Here is a 19196-nt window from a genome sequence, read left to right as displayed (position 1 = left end):
AAGTTATAATAAAACTGTAGTTTACAATATTTTTTTATTTTGCTGCCTTCATGACGTACCTACCTACTTTCTGCAGAATATGACACAAATTCTTATTTCAAAATATTAATTTTCTCAGGGACAAGAAAAATAATGTGGCAAGACAAAATAATTTCAAAACCTGTATACTCTTCTCTTTTTATAATGCATATACTTCAGGCCTGCAATTTTTTGTTGTTTGTCGTTACACACGTGCCTACACAAAAAAAATATGACACGCCCCTAATTATTGATGCCTCCCAAAATTCCTATTAATAGACCACCGGCTCGCCCCTTTAAAAGTAGTATGCCTTTTAGGTTCGAAACCTTTATCTTGCGTCGAGTGTACATGAAATATGTCTAGAATTTTCTGAAGAATCCAAAAATTTAGGGATTTATTTTTTATATTATTTTAATATGTTTTATTCCAGTATTTTCAAATACCTAATTAAATTGAAGACTTGAATTACATTACGAATGAATAATTTCAGACAGTATCTGAAACTCTTCCTTTCTATTTCAGCATTTCCTCTTGAGCATCCCCGCAAAGTGAGAAAATGCACCGCAAGCACATCCACCAACTGTCGACGCGTCAAGGCGCCGAGTAAAATGATCACGATCAACAACGCGACAGCATTCAAATTGTACGTACGCAAACTCCTCCGGAACGCCACATTCAACGTCTCCGACGCCGAGATCAAGAGGATCATGGACTACAACAACATCACCGACGAGGCCGACGCCCCCTCCGAGTCCAGCTGCGGGGGCGCCAATCTGGAAAACCTGGTGGCCACCTACGCCGAGTACTACCACCCCTACCTCTCAATTTCCGTGTGCGTGTTCGGTACCGTCGCTAACATACTGAACATTGTGGTGTTGACCAGAAAGGACATGGTCAGTGCCCCCATAAACAGGATCCTGACCGCCTTGGCGGTTGCCGATATGTTGCTGATGATCGAGTACATTCCCTTCGCGTATTACTACCACTTGGAGTTGCTGGGCAAGAGGGACTTCCCCTACTACGGGGCTGTGTTTATGCTGATGCACACCCACGTGACGCAGATCTTGCATACTATTTCTGTCTGTTTAACGCTGACCTTGGCGGTGTGGAGGTACCTGGCTATTGGGTAAGTTGTGGTAAAGTAAAAAGGGAAAAAGTACGTTTTTTGACGAATGCAAATGTGTAAACAAAAAAGACTCGTAAGAAAACAAGTTTCATTGAAAAAAAGGATATTGATTGTAACTTTTCAACCTCAAAGTGTCCTAAAGTAACCCTGATAATTTCAAAAATTTCAAATTCAAAAATTTGTCGTTTTTGCTGAAAATCAGTTACAAGTAATTTTTCACTTTTTATACATTTTATACATTTTTTAAGTTAAAAATGTTTTTTTTTAACAGTAATCCATATTTGCTTCATCAAAAAACGTTTATTATTCTTAAAATAATGAAAATAAAATTTTTTTCAATAATTATTTTTACAAATTTTTTTCAACATATCCACAAGCTTCACAAACGTCAAAAAAATTTGGTTGATTTGACGTTGCAGATCACAATTTAATATCGCTTATTGCCGCCCCTGTTCGTGATCACCGATTTTAATAGTCCAATTAACTAAGCCTTTAAATCGAAATTTTGTCAACTTGGCTGAATTTTTGATATGAGTTAGTTTAAGGTATATTATAACAATAAGTGAGAGTAATTTTTTGTTCAACCCCCGGCCAAGGGTGGAAAAAGATAAAACAAAGGGCTTTTTCAAGATAACTCAAAAAGGGTAAGAGCTAGAAAAAAAAGTTTTTCATGAAAGTTGTAAAGCAGACAATTCTACATAAAAATGGCCTCTTAACTTTTTCTTGTACTATTACAATTAACAGAGTTAGGGAGGCTAGAAGTTAAGGGAAGATTTCAGAAATTTAAAAAAAATCATAACAAACAGAAAAATGATTGAATTTTGTAATTTTTTTTTTCAATCTGCTCTAAAATATGTAACTTTTCTTTTCAGAGAAATAGATATATTTTTTAATTTTTAATAAGAAAGTTATAACAAAAAATCAAATTTTTAATCGTTAATTTTAATGATTTAACAAAATTAAATTTCTGAAATCTTCCCTTAACTTCTAGCCTCCCTAACTCTGTTAATTTTAATAGTACAAGAAAAAGCTAAGAGACCATTTTTATGTAGAATTGTCTGCTTTACAACTTTCATGAAAAACTTTTTTTTCTAGCTCTTACCCTTTTTGAGTTATCTTGAAAAAGCCCTTTGTTTTATCTTTTTCCACCCTTGGCCGGGGGTTGAACAAAAAATTACTCTCACTTATTGTTATAATATACCTTAAACTAACTCATATCAAAAATTCAGCCAAGTTGGCAAAATTTCGATTTAAAGGCTTAGTTAATTGGACTATTAAGTAGTCTCGCATATGAATGCATCGCCAGATGTATCGTTGCGTAATTCCTTGCTAAGTTTGTAAAAGAGCCTGGGTCAATTAATGGTGATTTTATAATTGCGGATAGTTTCGTCGCCATCGACGCCCGAGCATGTCCTAAACATGCGCGATGAGGTTCAAGTCGTGACTTATAGGTGGCTGGTTGAGAGTTACCACGTTGTTGGCGTGAAGAAAATTTTTCGTACGTTTTGCGGTATGAAGACGAGCATTATCTTGCATGCGATTGAAACGATTCCCTAGGACGCGTGGTTCAAGGTCAGAAAAATATTTTTTTGCGCACACTAACGTGATTTTTTACGATTTTTTGCTATTTTTGATGATTTTTCGCTTTTATCTTTGCAAAATCTGGGGTGGGAGGGGAATTCAGCTTAAGGAACTTGGATACAGTACATCAAAATACGTGAGAACCCTACAAGAACAAATTTTTTCGAATTTTTTTGCGCTCACTAGGTGATTTTGGGCGATTTTTCAGTATCTTTTGCCAATTACTCAAAATTTTGGGGTATTAAGGTTAAACGGACTTCGGATTTGGTAATATAGAAATTTTTTCTAAAAATTTGGGTTTACAGTAAATCGTATGAAAATAATGCACTTTCTTTTTTGCTTTAAGATAAAATGTAACCTATTTTAATTAAATAATAATACATACTGTCAATCAATAACAATGTTGTCAAGACATTACCAACTGTCACTGTCACGACCTACCATATAATGTCCATGAGTAATTAGACCTCTCAAGGCCTAATTAGTGAGATTTCGTTACATTACCTATACGCATTTTGGACCGTATCAATGTCCGATCTGTCGAAGTATATTATAACTAAATCTGAAAATCCTTACGTAATTGAAGAAAAGGCAGTAATGCCTCAAAGATGTCTAACAATTACAAGATGTATTATTTTCTTAATAAAAAACCTTCTTTTCGTTTTTTAAAAGTATCTTGCTTATTGTTAGTTAGAGATGGACCCAACAAACCCTATATGGCTATGCTCTACAGGGAACGTTCTATCCAAGTATGTAAAAATATACAGGGTGTTCCATTTAACTTAACAAAGTTAACATCCGCGGCCATTTTGTTTGGACTTCATTTGTTTTTCTACTATCATTTTTTAAAAATTCATAAGAAATCGTGCAGCTTTTATATTTAACATTTTTTTATAATTCTTAAAACAAAAAAGTTAAAGGGGGGGTCAAAATATAGTGAATCACCCTGTACATCAAGTTAAAACAGACATCTGAGACTATCTAAGAACTGCCTATGAAAGAAGTGTGTTTATTTTTAGAGCATCTAAAGTTTGCCCGATATAAAAATACATTCAATATCTGTTTAAACTAATCTATCATAGATTAAAATTCTACATCATTGAGAAAATACAAAAATTCAGGGAAAACAAATAATTTATAGAAATAGTATTAAACTAATATAACTTTTGGCTGCAGCCTCGTCTACATAAAATGTAGCACCGACGCAAGGTTATGAGTGTAAAAAGTATTTAAGTACATGTCTCAAGACTATTAAATTAAATTAAATTAAATTAAATTAAATTAGTCAAATTCTTAAACCTTTTTATATAATCAAACGTTATATATTTAATTTATGCAAACACTTATACATTTTACACCATTTATTGTCAGAAAATACCCTGCACAAAGTGAGTTTCAGAGTTTCCTCTTAAGAAGAAGTGCCTCTCGAAACGCTGTGAACTTTGAACCGACGAAGTGGCAGCCCGTGCAAAAGTTGTTTAACCTTACAGAGAATCAATAAACATTTAGTCTAAAATATGTCGTTCTGGCGGACATGTCGCAGAAAATATTCAAAGACAAATGTCTAAATATTTTATATACTTTTTATTTATTCTGTTATTCGGATTGGCATTATTTTTGTTAAATAGCTCATTCAGTTAGTTATTTCTTAATAGTATTAATTTATCAATATTTCCCAATTAATTGAAATTCTTTTCTAGAAGTTTTCTAGAAGAAGTTTCTATCGGAAAACAAAAAAAAAACTCATCATTATACATTTTCAGCAATGCAAGATCTAAGAATGTAGTCAAATTTGGCAGGACTCTTTTTTCCAAAGTAAACATACGAAAATGAGTTGAATCACTAAGTACTAACAAAAAAATAAACGTTCACGTAAACGGCTGTAGACTGGAAACTTTACAAACAAATTTTTTGCTAAAAATATCGTATTTAATCTGCTAGAACTGAATGAGAACATGAACGTCAAAGTAACGTTTATTGACACATTAAGCTTCAGTTGACTAGACATTGAAATATCCTGCTGATACACGTTATTTTTAACTAATATTTTGGTGGTATTTTACGGTTTTTCAGCACTACAATAACTCCCATTTGAAATTTCTATATAACAATTTCAAGGCTTTACATCAAGTTGTATTTAGTTAGTTATATATTTTCTTTCCTATTAAAAATTCAAACATAATTATTCCCAGTGAAGTATAAAAGCGCATGTCAAAATGTATAGTTTCAAATTTATACAATTATGTTTATACGACGATATTAATGTATTATTTTCTTTTACAATTTGATAATTTATTCAAAACCATATCAAAGTAGGCGTAACATCTGCGCCTTCGCCATTTTATAGAAAATCTCAAATTGTTATTTTCACTGATGTTCCTATTTTTTTCTTGTAATAGGTATGTTGAAGAAGCTAAATTTTAAAAATGTACCTATCAGGGCTTATTTTTTTATTTCAGAGACACGTTGAAGCATGGAAATCTTTATTTAGTTAGTTATTTCCCTGTTGCATTTTGTATTACTTATTTTTTGAAATAATAATAAATAATCAATTCAAGCAAAATAGCTAGCGGGTATTTAGATACAAAAATATTAACAGATATATTTCAACTTAACCAACGCAACGATGATATTTTATATATAGATTACATATATTTATCTATAACAGTAAACTAATATATTCTGTATCAGCATTGTATTTCAGACCAAATAAAAATATGCCGCGATAATGAGCTGATCAAAAACAGCTACCATACTTTTCATAACATTTAGACAAACACGAACACTGCATTTTCCGTAACAAAACAAACATGATTTCATTTTTAATGAGAGGTATTTGTTATTAATTTAATTTCATTAATTGTAATACAATATACAAATTTATATTAATAACACTATGTATAGTGCGTTTTCACACTTAATTATATAAATTTCTCTTCTGGTCGAGAAAATAAAGGATTTTTCCGGCCCAAATGAATAAGTTTCATTTGTTCGAAAATCCTTAATTTTATGAGTGCAAGTTAGTTACGTCAATTTTTGTTTTAATCCCAAAAAGAACATAAAAATACACAACTCCATTCAACCGGCGAGAAATAGGTCAATAAATAAAAATAAATTACCGACGATGTGTTGCAGTAAATATAAGACGAGCGGCAAACAGAAATAAGAGCACCGCATTAATTTTTACGACTCCGCTCGAGCTAAATGGACATTTTAACGGCGAAAAGGTTGCATAAAAATGAAATAAACTCCAAATTTGTTATCTCCAATATCCGCTGTGTCTCTTGGGGCTGATACACAGGATATAACACGCGCTGATAGGCAGTTTACTACGTAAGGGTTTATTGATATGGAAATGAGGAATATACTAGGTGTCTCAAAAGTAAAACTAGGGTACCTTCATCAGTTAAGATCGTACTGGTACTGGTGGTCATATAAGTTTGTGTCATTTATTGCTACTGTTACAATTTTTAGGTCTTTGTTAAAGAGAGTTCGAAATAAAAATGACTTTTGGCGATAGGTCTTAAAAAAATAAGAAAAAGTAATTAAATTATGCAAATATTTGTTTTATTTTTTTGCAATACTAGTCTTCAACTTATGTAATTGAGGTGAACAGTTGAAAATCATCTGAATATAACAGAACATTAGTTAGAATATGTTCATAAATATCATTAATAAACTTATTAAATAGTAGCGGACTAGGAATTGAGCCCTGAGGTACTCCACAAATAGCAACATATTCGGTCGATGAAATAACCATGATACTAAACTCCCAGTGATTGATTGATTTTTTGATTTATCGACATAATCAAAGTTTGATAATTTAGCTGTCAGTCAACTTGTAAAAGGCTTTTGTTTGTATCAATCACATCAACCTGTCAAAAAATATGTAGCATTAGCAATAAAATAAATAATATTACTAACAAGGTTGGTTAAGTCTGAAGTTACTTATTTGGGGCACAGTTTTCTTATTTTTTTTATTTACTGTGTATTTTGCTACCTGTGAACAAAATTTATTCATCTAATTATTTTTTATGAAAAGTTTTGCTTAATCGAAAATCTCACATGAAAAAAGCAGACAGATATAAAACACAAAAAGCACAACACTATTGCGCACTTCAGAAAGTTGATGACATTTTTTCGAAAATCAATCTGTCTTGTAATTGTATAAATACAATTTTTTGAACTTTGAAAATCCGCAGAAAGTCCGTCTAAAGTTAATTTTTTTTAATTTTTGTCACAGCTGGCAAAATATTTAATAAATAAAGAAAAAGAAGAAGAAAAAAATTGGATTTATTTGTCTTGAATCCATGATAAATCGTAATTTGAAATTAGAATATTAACTTTAATCAGCTTGCAAAAATATTACATATTATTATCAATATAAGATTTATTTAGCTGACAAATAGTTTAGTGAACATTACTGATTTCAACACCATTGGGTGTAGGCTTGTTTTAACAAAAAAATTATGTTGATTTTGAGAGAAAATTTAATATTTTTTTTACGGTATAACTATAGTTTAAAGACCATTGAGAATAACATCGTAGTAGATCATTAAATCAGGAAATGAAGACATACAGGGTGATTCAAAATTCAGTTCAAAGAATTTAGTGGCGTATTGTTGAGGTCAAAATAAGACTTTTTTTCCTATAAACTTGGGTTCACAAGTGCTTAATTTTTGCTATACAGGGCGTTAAAGTTTTTTATTTTCTTCGATTTTTTAGGAATTATTTCCAGATTTGAATTTTAGCATAAAATTTGGTCACTTGGTGTACGTTTTTTTTTAGGATTCTAAATTTAAATATGTTATTGCTAATAACGCTACTTTTAGAGGGCGCCACTTATAAGGGCGTGCTTGAATTAAATTGGCCCTAACTTTTTTACTACCCTGTACATTGACGTTTCGTACTAGTGCGTTTAATAAAAAATAAATAAAAAACTTTAACATCTTGTATATCGAAAACTATGAATTAAGCTTAACTTAACCTCATTTCTCAACGATCTGTATAGCAGCTGTCAGTTTCAATAACGTTAATGACTATATAACTTTATTTTAAAGAATAATCGTGATAACAATAACAAACAATTAAAGGAGCTGCGGAAANATTGGGTGTAGGCTTGTTTTAACAAAAAAATTATGTTGATTTTGAGAGAAAATTTAATATCTTTTTTACGGTATAACTATAGTTTAAAGACCATTGAGAATAACATCGTGATAGATCATTAAATCAGGAAATGAAGACGTACAGGGTGATTCAAAATTCAATTCAAAGAATTTAGTGGCGTATTTTTGAGGTCAAAATAAGACTTTTTTTTCCTATAAACTTGGGTTTACAAATGCTTAATTTTTGCTATACAGGCGTTAAAGTTTTTTATTTTGCAAACAATATTTTCAAATTTTATTAACTATTTACCGTGACAAATTTTAAAATTTATTTTCACCATCTAATCAGTAACGCAATGATCTCGAATATTAGCTCTTTACATCTTTTTCCTACAACTAAAACTCAAAAATATGCCCCTAAATTCTTTGTACTGAATTTTGAATCACCCTGTACATCGCAAGTTTTTAAAGAAAAACAAAATTAGCTTTATTTGAGACTCTCAACTTTTCACATATTTTGTATGCTTACATCGATATCTAATTCCAGTTCCGCTTCATGACAATATAGGTATCACAAAAACTTTCTTCAGACTGCAATTCCTTTATTGGGCATCAACTTTTTTTGATACACTGGACATACCAAATAAGCATCCGTTGAGTTCAAATATGGAGAACTTGTTGGTCATACTGTAGGACTTCTACCCAAATCCTATCCAATTATTTTTACCTGGTGTTGTTCTAAAAAACTAAAAGTTAAATTGATATAATGTTATTAATGGTCTTATTAGTTCTTAATATAATACTGCATGATAAATTATTTATAGTATTGATGAGTTCCATATGAACATAATAACTAATGATTGTATTGTTTCTATTTAAAAATTAAGTATCCCCAAAATTTCGTTACTGGAGTAGTAACAAAAAATAATTGCAGGAAAGGGACTACATCTATTCCGAGAGCAATGTTCATGCTGTATGTTTTTTGTCTGGTTCAGCGGCGAGCAGCAATATTTCAAAATAATGTGCAAAACTCACGTAATATATATAATACACGCATATCCACTTGTATCGTACCCCATCTGGTACCGAAATGAAATGGATGAATCATTATTTCGTTAACCAAAATGGCATATCCCAAGGGACTGTCACCTAGGTTACTATTAATAATAGTTAGATGAAATTCATTTGAATTAATCGTATACAATATTAAAAAATGAGTAATCTAAAACGTGTCTGGAAAAATTTGGATTTTTATTTTTTACGTCAATTTTTGTAATAATGTTATCTCAAATATGTTTCACTGCAATACAGAATTCTACACCCTTTTCAGTTGATAAATTATCTTCATTGGTTCAATTCAAAACACATAATAAAAGTAACTTTATCTAACTTGCGTAAATTTTGCACTGTGAAATTAATAAAGTTCATTAAATTTTATAATTCAAAATTAATATGGAATTAATAATTCTATAGATAGCAAATGAAATGGGACTGTATGCTTCTCACGTACCCCCAAACCCCTCGGCGAAACTCGCCTATTATAACTTTCTAAACTATTGTGATTTTCAGACCTGTAAATGGATTTACGGCAACTTTATGGAAATTATGTCCCTCTACATAATTTGCTACCAAGTTATTCAAATATTCCTCGAGAGAAATTTTACATAAAAATGTCAAAATATTGATATATCTTCAGCTTTTGCATCTGACGGAACAAGGTGTTACATTATTTTAAATTATAGAGGATCCTCGCACAAAGTTTTGGATTTTTACTACTTTATGCTGAAAATTCTTGCACCATGTCATCTCATTTACGATTGATTTTGAAGTAAATTAAGGGAAAATATTGAGATGAAATAAAATTATTGATAGCAATTTATAAGTTTTAAATTAAAATTTTGCTTTACTAAGACACGGTGAAGAGAAAAGGTTGAAATAATTATTATAAAACTTTAAAAAAAAAATTGAGTAAAAAGAAAAATTGTTAGTATTAAATAGGGTATGTTGAAATATAATCGGAGAGTCGTATTATTAGAGCAGAATATAAATTTCAAAGATTTAAGTATAGAAAACATTATCATTTTAGTCGAATAGCGTACATGCCCAGATATTATCGGAAAACTATAATCAAAATTAATTAGTAACAGCAAGGGACATACAGCAAACGAAAGCTGATATATCATAGTTTTATTTAATAGTAGTATTATGAGTAAGTAAGATAGGTACAAAGAAATATTAAAGTCCAAAGTAAAATTTTATATATCAATAGGATTATGTCAGTGAAATGTCAAAAATAAAGTTGAGTTCACAAGTCAGAAAATATTACATATGAAATTCAAATAAAAATATAGAATTAAGGAATATTTTGAAATATAAGTTAAAATAAACTGGAATGGGATTGTAAAATTGTAAATTATAAAAGTGAAGTGAAGTGCAGTGGAAAAAGAAAACGGAATTTAAAAGAACAGGCATATATGTGAATAGACCTTAACAAGGGATAAAAAATCAAGAGTAGGTTAAATAAAAAAGAAGATTATTGACTAGTTACGAAAAATTTGTCAGAGAGAAGTAGTTGAAAAGAATAAAGTGGGAAAAACCCATATAAATAGTAATAATCACAGTGAAATATAGTTAAGACAATCAAAGTTAGTATTCCAGTACAAAGAAAAATTAATGTTGAGCCAAAAGGATTCAAAAGTCCAGTCTCTTCAAAGGACTCCAATACGATATCCATGACAGACCAGGACGATATTCCGGATATTCACCAAAGTAAGCAGCAGATTGCAGCTATCCAGTAAATTCAGGAAAAACGAGTATTCCAGGACGACATTCCAGACACACCAAAGACGATATTCCAGACGCATCAAAGTGAGCAGCAGGTTCCAGCTATCTAGTAAATTCATGAAAACGAGGGTTCCAGGACGATATCCAGACCGAGTATGAGAGGGCAAGCAGTTCAAAAATAAAAATCGACGAGATATACGTAGAGGTAACTTTGTGCACATAGAAATACGAAAGCAAAAGAGATTAATAAATACAATCTCAAAAGTCATAAAAAACCTATAGGTATAATAATAAAATTCCTGAAAATAAATTTGAATTAATACAAATAGTAGATAACTTTAACTGCACTATGCCAATAATAAGAAAAAGTGGCCATAATAAAATTTATATAGATATTTAAGTATAAAAGTAGGCAAAGTAACACATTGGGAAAGAAATTTCAAGATCAGTTTTATCGCCTTACGTATAGGCAACCAACAGTACACAATAACGAGTCAATTTGAATATCACTTTATGAAAAGTTCACAAGGTGTTATAAAATTGCTATCATAATAAGATAATTCCAAATATTCCGAAATTGTGCCTGATATTTCACGATTATAATTTATTGTTGACAAAAAAAAATAAATTAATAAATAAATTAAATTTTTGAATAATATCTTTTGTTTAGTGTGGTGTATTGTTTGTTTTTTTACAAAGTTTTAACCTCACTAGAACTCATTACTGGGAAGTGTCTAAAGCTAGCCAGGGTATAATTGACAACAAGTAAATGACAGCATACCAACACAGCAGCATACACATATACGCAGCAAGATCATAGAATATTAATTATACAAACAAATCACACACATATACTAATCATAACAATATATACTATATTATCCACAATTCGTAATTATTTATAGCAATTTTAAATCTACCACGCAGAAAGAAATATATTAAAAATTCTACACAATGGTAGTATTGTTGATTGTAAAAAACAAATACTCGCTAAAAAAATTAAAAAAGAAAAATTTACAATTTTTTTTAGAAATTTTTGATAGGCTGTAGCTTCGTAAACAATCGAGAAAAAAAAGGAAACATTTTGAAGCTTGAAAATTCTAGTTTTGAGATGAAAAAGTTTTTTACCGCTGAAGGTGGGTTTTAGAAATCTGAATCAATCTTCTTCAAGGGCCTTTTGCTATGTTTCAGATATATTTTTTTATACTCAGCATTAATTTGAAAAACTGTAAAAAAAAAGATTTTACTTCTGTTTTGGAAAATCAACGACTACTTCGCAAATCTTGCGGAAAAGTACCAATGTTTGTAGGTTTTTTTTATCTCAATAAATGGCCCACGAGGCCTGTAAATTTTGAAATCGATCGGTCGAACCGTTTTCGTATCATGAATCGTCGTTTTATAAAAAAACTAGCGGCCCGTCCCAGCTTCGCACGGGTGGACATTTATTTTAAACATTTTGGGATATAAAAAATATAGCCTATGTTACTCAGGGATAATGTAGCATTCTAATGGTGAAAGAATTATCGAAATCCGTCCAGTAGTTTTTGAGTTTATTCGTAACAAACATACATACATACAAAAATACAAATCTTTCCTCTTTATAATATTAGTATAGATATAGATTAAAGAAGCAGATTTATTACTCCTTAAACATCAATTAATGATTACGTTACATTTTTTTGCGTTATTTTTCTCACAATTCTCACAAAAAAAAGAAAAAATTTAAATTTTGAAAAAGCAAATAATTCAACTTTTATTTTAATAGAAAAAACAAATTTTCTCAATTGAAAAATCGAGATAAAATTGTAAAAAAGAGGACGCAAAAAATTTTTAAGACATTTAAAAAACTTTTATTTTCTTTTTCAAAATTGAGTTTTTTTCCGGATTCTGCTAGGCGGCCTGGTGTAGTGTCCGGTTTGATTTCAGAAATTTTGAAACCGAAAAAATTGTGTCCTCGGGGATTACTTACGTCTCTGAAGGGTTGAAGGTTTGAAATGATTTTAGTTTCGTGGAAACGGAAAACTCTTGGCTAGAAATCTTCGAAACGTTAGTGAAATTTTTCAAAACATCGGTGAAATTTAGCGAGAAATATTTGAAAGATCGTTAAAAATTGTTTGCGAACTATACTTATTTTAGCGGGACTGCTCTGTCTTATATACTCCTATTTTACGGCGGGAACTGCGCCATACGGGCTTCTCTTGAAAAATTATGTGGATATTCAAAACATAGGCGAAATTTGAATTCGCAGTTACAAAGATTACAGCTATATGTATTTATTGGACCATTTCTTTTGATTACTGTTGATTAAAAATGTAATTTTTTACACGTAAACATTTTCTTTCATCAATCAAAATGAACTTGTTTCGCGTTGTTTACTTGTTTCATTAAACTGCGATCTTACAAAAAGGGTAGCCTAAACAATTTAACAACCGACGATCGCTAAATTTTTCTTTCATAATTGCCATCTACGTAGATTTATGGCTGAATAAATTGTCAATAACTGTCACAGGAGTTCACCTTTGATGANTTCGCCATTTTGGATCGAGTTTAAAGAACAAGAAACTCAATTTAAAATTTAATTTTCTATACGGTCATATTTTTTTTGTCCAGGTAATAATTTCTGTAAGCATTTCTCTATAATGCTTGGACTACATTTATGAGTGGAAAATATGTACTATATTATCCACAATTCGTAATTATTTATAGCAATTTTAAATCTACCACGCAGAAAGAAATATATTAAAAATTTACACAATGGTAGTTTTGTTGATTATAAAAAACAAACACTCAGCAAAAAAATTAAAGGCGCAGAAAAATTTCCAAATTTTTTAACGTTCGTGAAAAAAAATGAAACATTTTGAAGCTTGAAGATTCTAGTTTTGAAACCTTGAGATGAAAAAGTTTTTTTCCGCGGAAGGTAGATTTTAGAAATCTGAATCAATCTTCTTTTGCTATGTTTCAGATATATTTTTTTTAATCATAGTTACAAAGATTACAGCTTTTTTGCTCAATATGGTGGATTGCTATATTTATTGGATCATTTCTTTTGATCACTGATGATTAAAAACGTAATTTTTTACACTTACATTTTCTTTCATCAATCTAAATTAACTTGTTTCGCGTCGTTTACTTGTTTCATTAAACTGCGATCTTACAAAAAGGGTAGCCTAAACAATTTAACAACCGACGATCGCTAAATTTTTCTTTCATAATTGCCATCTACGTAGATTTATGGCTGAATAAATTGTCAATAACTGTCACAGGAGTTCACCTTTGATGAAAGGAACAGCGTTTCCTCAAGTCGAACTAAATCGATATAATTAATGACAAGGACAAGCAGAAGGAACACGAAATCGTTAGAAGCCTCTTCTGCTGGCCGTTTATTTATCTTTCTTAATTTATTTTCTATATTTAGCAATGAATGTTTAATTTACTCTTTATCAATATTTTTGCTAATGACCAAAATGTTGTTCAACTTCCTTTTACATCAATTTACTTTCTGAGATGTGATAAGATAAAGCTCTAATAATAGAAAATTCATTAAAGGCGTTTTCCGGTATTGTGTTAACGACAAAGCTTTGCGCGCGTATTTTAGGAACTACTTTCCGTTTAGTTACTTTTTCAACAAAAGTTTTTTATACTTGAAAAGGAAATGGACGTGACAATCCCCGGGAAAGGCTAACAAATGTGATAAAAACTGTAAAAACTTGTCAGTTTATATTGTAGTTATTTGTCGATGCTTTGATTTTATTTATTTATTAACCAAATTACCTCAATTTTAGACACTAATTACTTTCCTGGATTTTCTGTCCTGTATATAAAATGAAAAATTACCTTTTTCTTCTTGAATTCCTTTAAATATTTCTAAATTCTCCTGTACATTTGTGAAACTACATTTTAATTTTTTCAGATACCCAGAGAAGAACCACATCCTTTGCTCGGACCGTCGCTGCACCTTCGCCATAACCGTCTGCTACATACTCCCCATCCTCCTCTGCTTCCCCAGCTACAGCATGTTCGAGATAACCACGACGGAGATAACAGAGAACGGTCAGAACTACACCCTCTACCACACCACTCTCAGAGAGAACGTCAAGAGGGACAAAACTCTACTGAAAATAAACTTTTGGATGTTCGCCGTCTTCATCAAGCTGCTACCGTGCATTATCCTCACTATAATCAGCTGTTGGTTGATAAGAACCCTCTTCAAAGCTAAAAAAAGGAAGCAGGTGCTCCGCGGATACGACTCCTACCCGCTGACGACCAACGGTAAAGACGCAAAGAGGAAGGTGTCCAAAGCTGAAAGACGGGCGGACAGAACGACTAAGATGCTGATCGCAGTGCTCCTGCTCTTCCTCCTCACGGAGTTCCCTCAAGGTATTTTCGCCTTCTTCATAGGCCTCAAGGGTAAGGACCTCTTCCTGGTATGCTATCAGCAGTATGGGGAAATTATGGATATAATGGCGTTGCTGAATGGTTCCATCAACTTTATTCTGTACTGCTGCATGAACAGGATGTTCAGAGCTACCTTCGGTCAATTATTTAAGCACAAAATCCTGGCCAAGTGGGCCAATGCTCCTCCGTCAGAAATTCACACTACGTACGTATGAGTTTTGTAGTTGATGTGGTTGCACTGATTGGAACTGGGAAAATCTGCTGGAAAATAATATGTATGATCCAGATATTTCGCCATTTTAATAGCAAATAAGTCAATAACCATAAAGGGCCACATGCCACATGTAAGTACTAGTAAATATTTGAACATTTGAAGGAAAACACTTATGCTATACATAAACGTTTATCAGTCCCAGATACTGTGAGAATAGCCGCAAAGCTGTCAATTCATTTTTTCAAATGGAAAACAATGAACTGTTAATAAAGAAGGTTGGTTAATCTCATGATTTCATTAAACTCTTTCTAACATCAATATGGTGTATTCAAACCATTTTGATAAAACAAATTTAACAATCTGGCAATCTGATTTGGTAAATTAGTAAAATAATAATTAATAAAAGTCACTTTAAAAATGTCCCCAAAAGCTATCAGCTTATTTTTTTCGAGTAATGTTTTGCTTGCTACCTATCTTTCATTCAATCGGAAAACAGGACTATTATTATTTTGGTAGGGGATGGATGGCCCAGGGAGGAGGGTAAGGACCCAAGAAGTAGAGTGATGTGAAAGTAACCCCAAGTTACGTGACTTGCCAATCAAATGCATTTAATTTCAATTTCATTTCAAATTGTAAGAACAGATAAAAATCTAGAATCCTAGACCATGTGACTTAGGTCAATCAACCTGTTGGAACAACTTCATCGATACGAAAAACGGCATAACTATCCTTTCCGTGATAAATTTATGATTTTATTCGTGGTGTGAATACAATACGGTGTCGGTCGGTTTAGTTTCGTCCTATAAAGCATGACGTCACAACGAGATACAGATTTTCGTTTTGAGAGACACAGAAAGTATTTTATATACAAACAGATAATTGAAGTTGATACTTAAGACGCAAAAAGTGTAATTTCCACATTACAAATGACATTAATCGTTTTAAAATCAGTTTAAGAATATAGAGTATAAAAATAAACCTAACCTTAAATATTATGTTAAAATAAATATTTTGTTTGAAGTCAATAGACGCATAATCTATTTTACGCAATAAAATGAATGGTGTGAAAAGGCTACAACAGCTGTAGAAATGTGGCAATTATGAAAAAAACGACAGGTCGACAGGAAGTTGCTGTATTTCTATGCCTTGATTTTGTTAGATTCTCGTTAATGACGTCACCACATGCGCTTAGGCACATCAATGATACATATTTACATCCAGTTTCATCAAACTCATGGTGATGTCAAAATAACGTCTTGAAACTACAAGTGAAAAGATAGTCTGACACAGAACTGACATGATTTTGAATTTGATAAGAATGAGACTTATGCTTTATGCGACATAATTAGTATATTTTACTTTATACTTTTATTACAACTTTTATCTAATATCTTGATCTTATTCTGTCTGTTCTCATCCATAGACATTGTCAGAGATAGGTCAATCTTAATGAAAAAAAAAAAAAAAAACTCAAAGCAAATGCATAATTTTATTTTACAACTTGTCTTATGTCGTCCTTGTCTATTTTATTATCATATTCTTCGTCTTCAATATAATTATATTCCGGTTCTTTATCAATCGTTTTGAAGCCATCAAAGTGCACACAAAAACTCAAAGAACTGATAACTAGTAACTAAGTGAAAGTCTAGTTTTTGCATCAGCATACTTTTTTGTAGATTATCTGGATTTTACTGGTAAAATAGTTTTATGGCATCTCAGTTCACAGAGAAAAATCTACAGGGTGATTAAGTTATAATGTCATTAATTTTAACCACATATTTGAAAGACCTAATATAGAAAATTGAAAAAAAAATAACTCGATCTTTAAAAAAAGAGCAAATTACCCTTAACTCCAGTTAACTCGGCGCCCTACTTTGCAACAGGGAACACACCGTCCGACAGACTATAAAGCGTTCAAATGTTGAAGCGAAACAGCTGATTTCCTTAGTCGTCTTGAATTTTGCGATAGCTTTCAAAATCAAAGTGCAGCGGAACCTAACTTTATTAACAAAGTGGACGGGTAAGTGTTTTTGTTAGCCGTACTGGCATTTTAAATAGGTACCATACTACTTGTTGAAACGCAATAAGTCACTAAATATACGTACTACAAACTGAATAATTAACTGAACATAATACTAAAAACTCATATTCAAATATAAATATAATGAAAACAATACTAAATAAACTAACATTCGAAAACAATTATTATCCTTATACATTTTTTTTATTAACAAAAAAATAATAATTGTTAATATTTAAAATGTAATAAGATATTTTTATCATTCTCGTGTCTAGATTAAAAGGTCTGTTTTTTGTTGTTCACTATTAAAAACGCAATAAAAGCTAGGTTAGTGACCGAATACGGTAGGTCAAAATTCACTCTCGATAAACCTTTGTAGGTCAGCGATCAGGAGCGGCTGGAAAAGGGGTTTAAATAATGATTCGAATTTTATTTTTTTTTTCATTCTACTCATTTTCCCCTATCTTCCAATAAAATTAATGATGTTATGATTGAATCACCCTGTATATTTTGAGTCTGCGACTGTAACTGCATTTAAAATTCTAGCAAATTTTCTATTCTCATTTTTTATATTATATCTTTATATTTAAATGTTATCTTTAAAATCTGAAGACAACTTCTATTTACATTCCAACTAGAAGAATTTTAATTCATTGATTTAAGACAGGCATTCAACTGACTTCGAATTTGACAACTATTTGCTTAAACAACGCAAATAACCATAAAATAAATGTTAAATAGTATTGTTTGAGATATGTAGTGAAATCTAGCATTTCTATATAAAAAAAAGCAATGAAAAATATTTACTGGTTTTTATGGATACAGGTCAATGGTTTTTTTGGTAAAGGTAATCACAGTTCGAGAAAAATTTGACCAAAAAAACAAAAAAACAATTCAGAAAGATTCGATGAAAGTAGATAATCAACGAATATTTTGTACCTAATAGCATTTGTCGAACACAATTAACGATTTACCAGAAAATTAAACATAGCATTTTTATAAATTTATATGCAGTTATTGTAAAAATGCTAAAGTATGGATTAAAATTGTTGCAGCACATTTTCCCATCCAAATAACAAAGTATTCACACAATTATGTGGTTGTGATAAAATGCATTGAAATTGTAGCACCAGTGCTTGATAGGTTTTTATTTTAATTTACCCTTTTTGTTAATTTTCCAGGACGTTACCAAATGGAACGAATACTACCACTTTGTAAGATTATTAGAACACTGTTATTGTAAATATTAAAAAAATAAGTTAACATTGGAAAAATATGACTGATGTCAAATGAGGAAAAGCTATTTAGATATACACACAGTTTGTTTTTATATTAAAAACACAACTCTTATAAGTTAAAGAATATATACCGATTTTTACGGGGTCATCCAAGTACAAAAAAATACAACTAACTGCTATTTTCTTTCTTTGTCCTACAGAATTTACCAACTCCACTTGACTTAACAAAATTCAATCAGGTCTAGATGGCTTTGCTGATAACATTGGCAATAACACTCTTCGTGACGGCAGGGACAAAGGATTTTTTCACTTGGGTGGGAATGGAGCAGTGATACGTTCGTAATATATAAAAATATAGAGGTTTGAAGTGCTATTCCTTATACGGTAGGAATATGCGATGTGTTTTTACTAGTACATCGCGTTGAAGTCGAAAAGGGGTCTAGCGTGGTTGGAGAAATACGTGCAACATTGCATATACAATCATTATATGCCTTTCCTTTCAACGCAATTTGTTAAAAATGGTAATTATCACTTGTCCGTGGTTAACGAGTTTACTAAGTTACTAAGAAATTTCTTTGGTATGAAGAAAAATGCTCGTTATATCCTTTATTCTTTTTGTGCACCTACCAGTATTGTAATTTCCATATTAATGCAATTTCTGCGTAACTTTTTATTACATATTAGCTCTTTTTTCACGAAAAATCCTTTCTGCAT

The 19196-nt window shown here is 31.1% G+C and overlaps 1 protein-coding gene across 1 annotated transcript; it reads left to right on the top strand.

The window, feature by feature from the left end:
- Positions 1 to 627: 627 nt before the first annotated feature.
- On the top strand, positions 628 to 18478 carry LOC108904728 (probable G-protein coupled receptor 139). Its single transcript, XM_018707386.1, has 3 exons — positions 628 to 1145; positions 14526 to 15215; positions 18426 to 18478. The coding sequence occupies exons 1-3, from the start codon at positions 628 to 630 to the stop codon at positions 18460 to 18462; spliced, it is 1245 nt and encodes a 414-aa protein (XP_018562902.1). The 3' UTR covers positions 18463 to 18478.
- Positions 18479 to 19196: the final 718 nt, after the last annotated feature.

Source organism: Anoplophora glabripennis, unplaced genomic scaffold (assembly GCF_000390285.2).
Source record: "Anoplophora glabripennis isolate ALB-LARVAE unplaced genomic scaffold, Agla_2.0 scaffold195, whole genome shotgun sequence".
Taxonomy (NCBI): domain Eukaryota; kingdom Metazoa; phylum Arthropoda; class Insecta; order Coleoptera; family Cerambycidae; genus Anoplophora; species Anoplophora glabripennis.
This window is presented reverse-complemented; position numbering and strand designations above follow the sequence as displayed.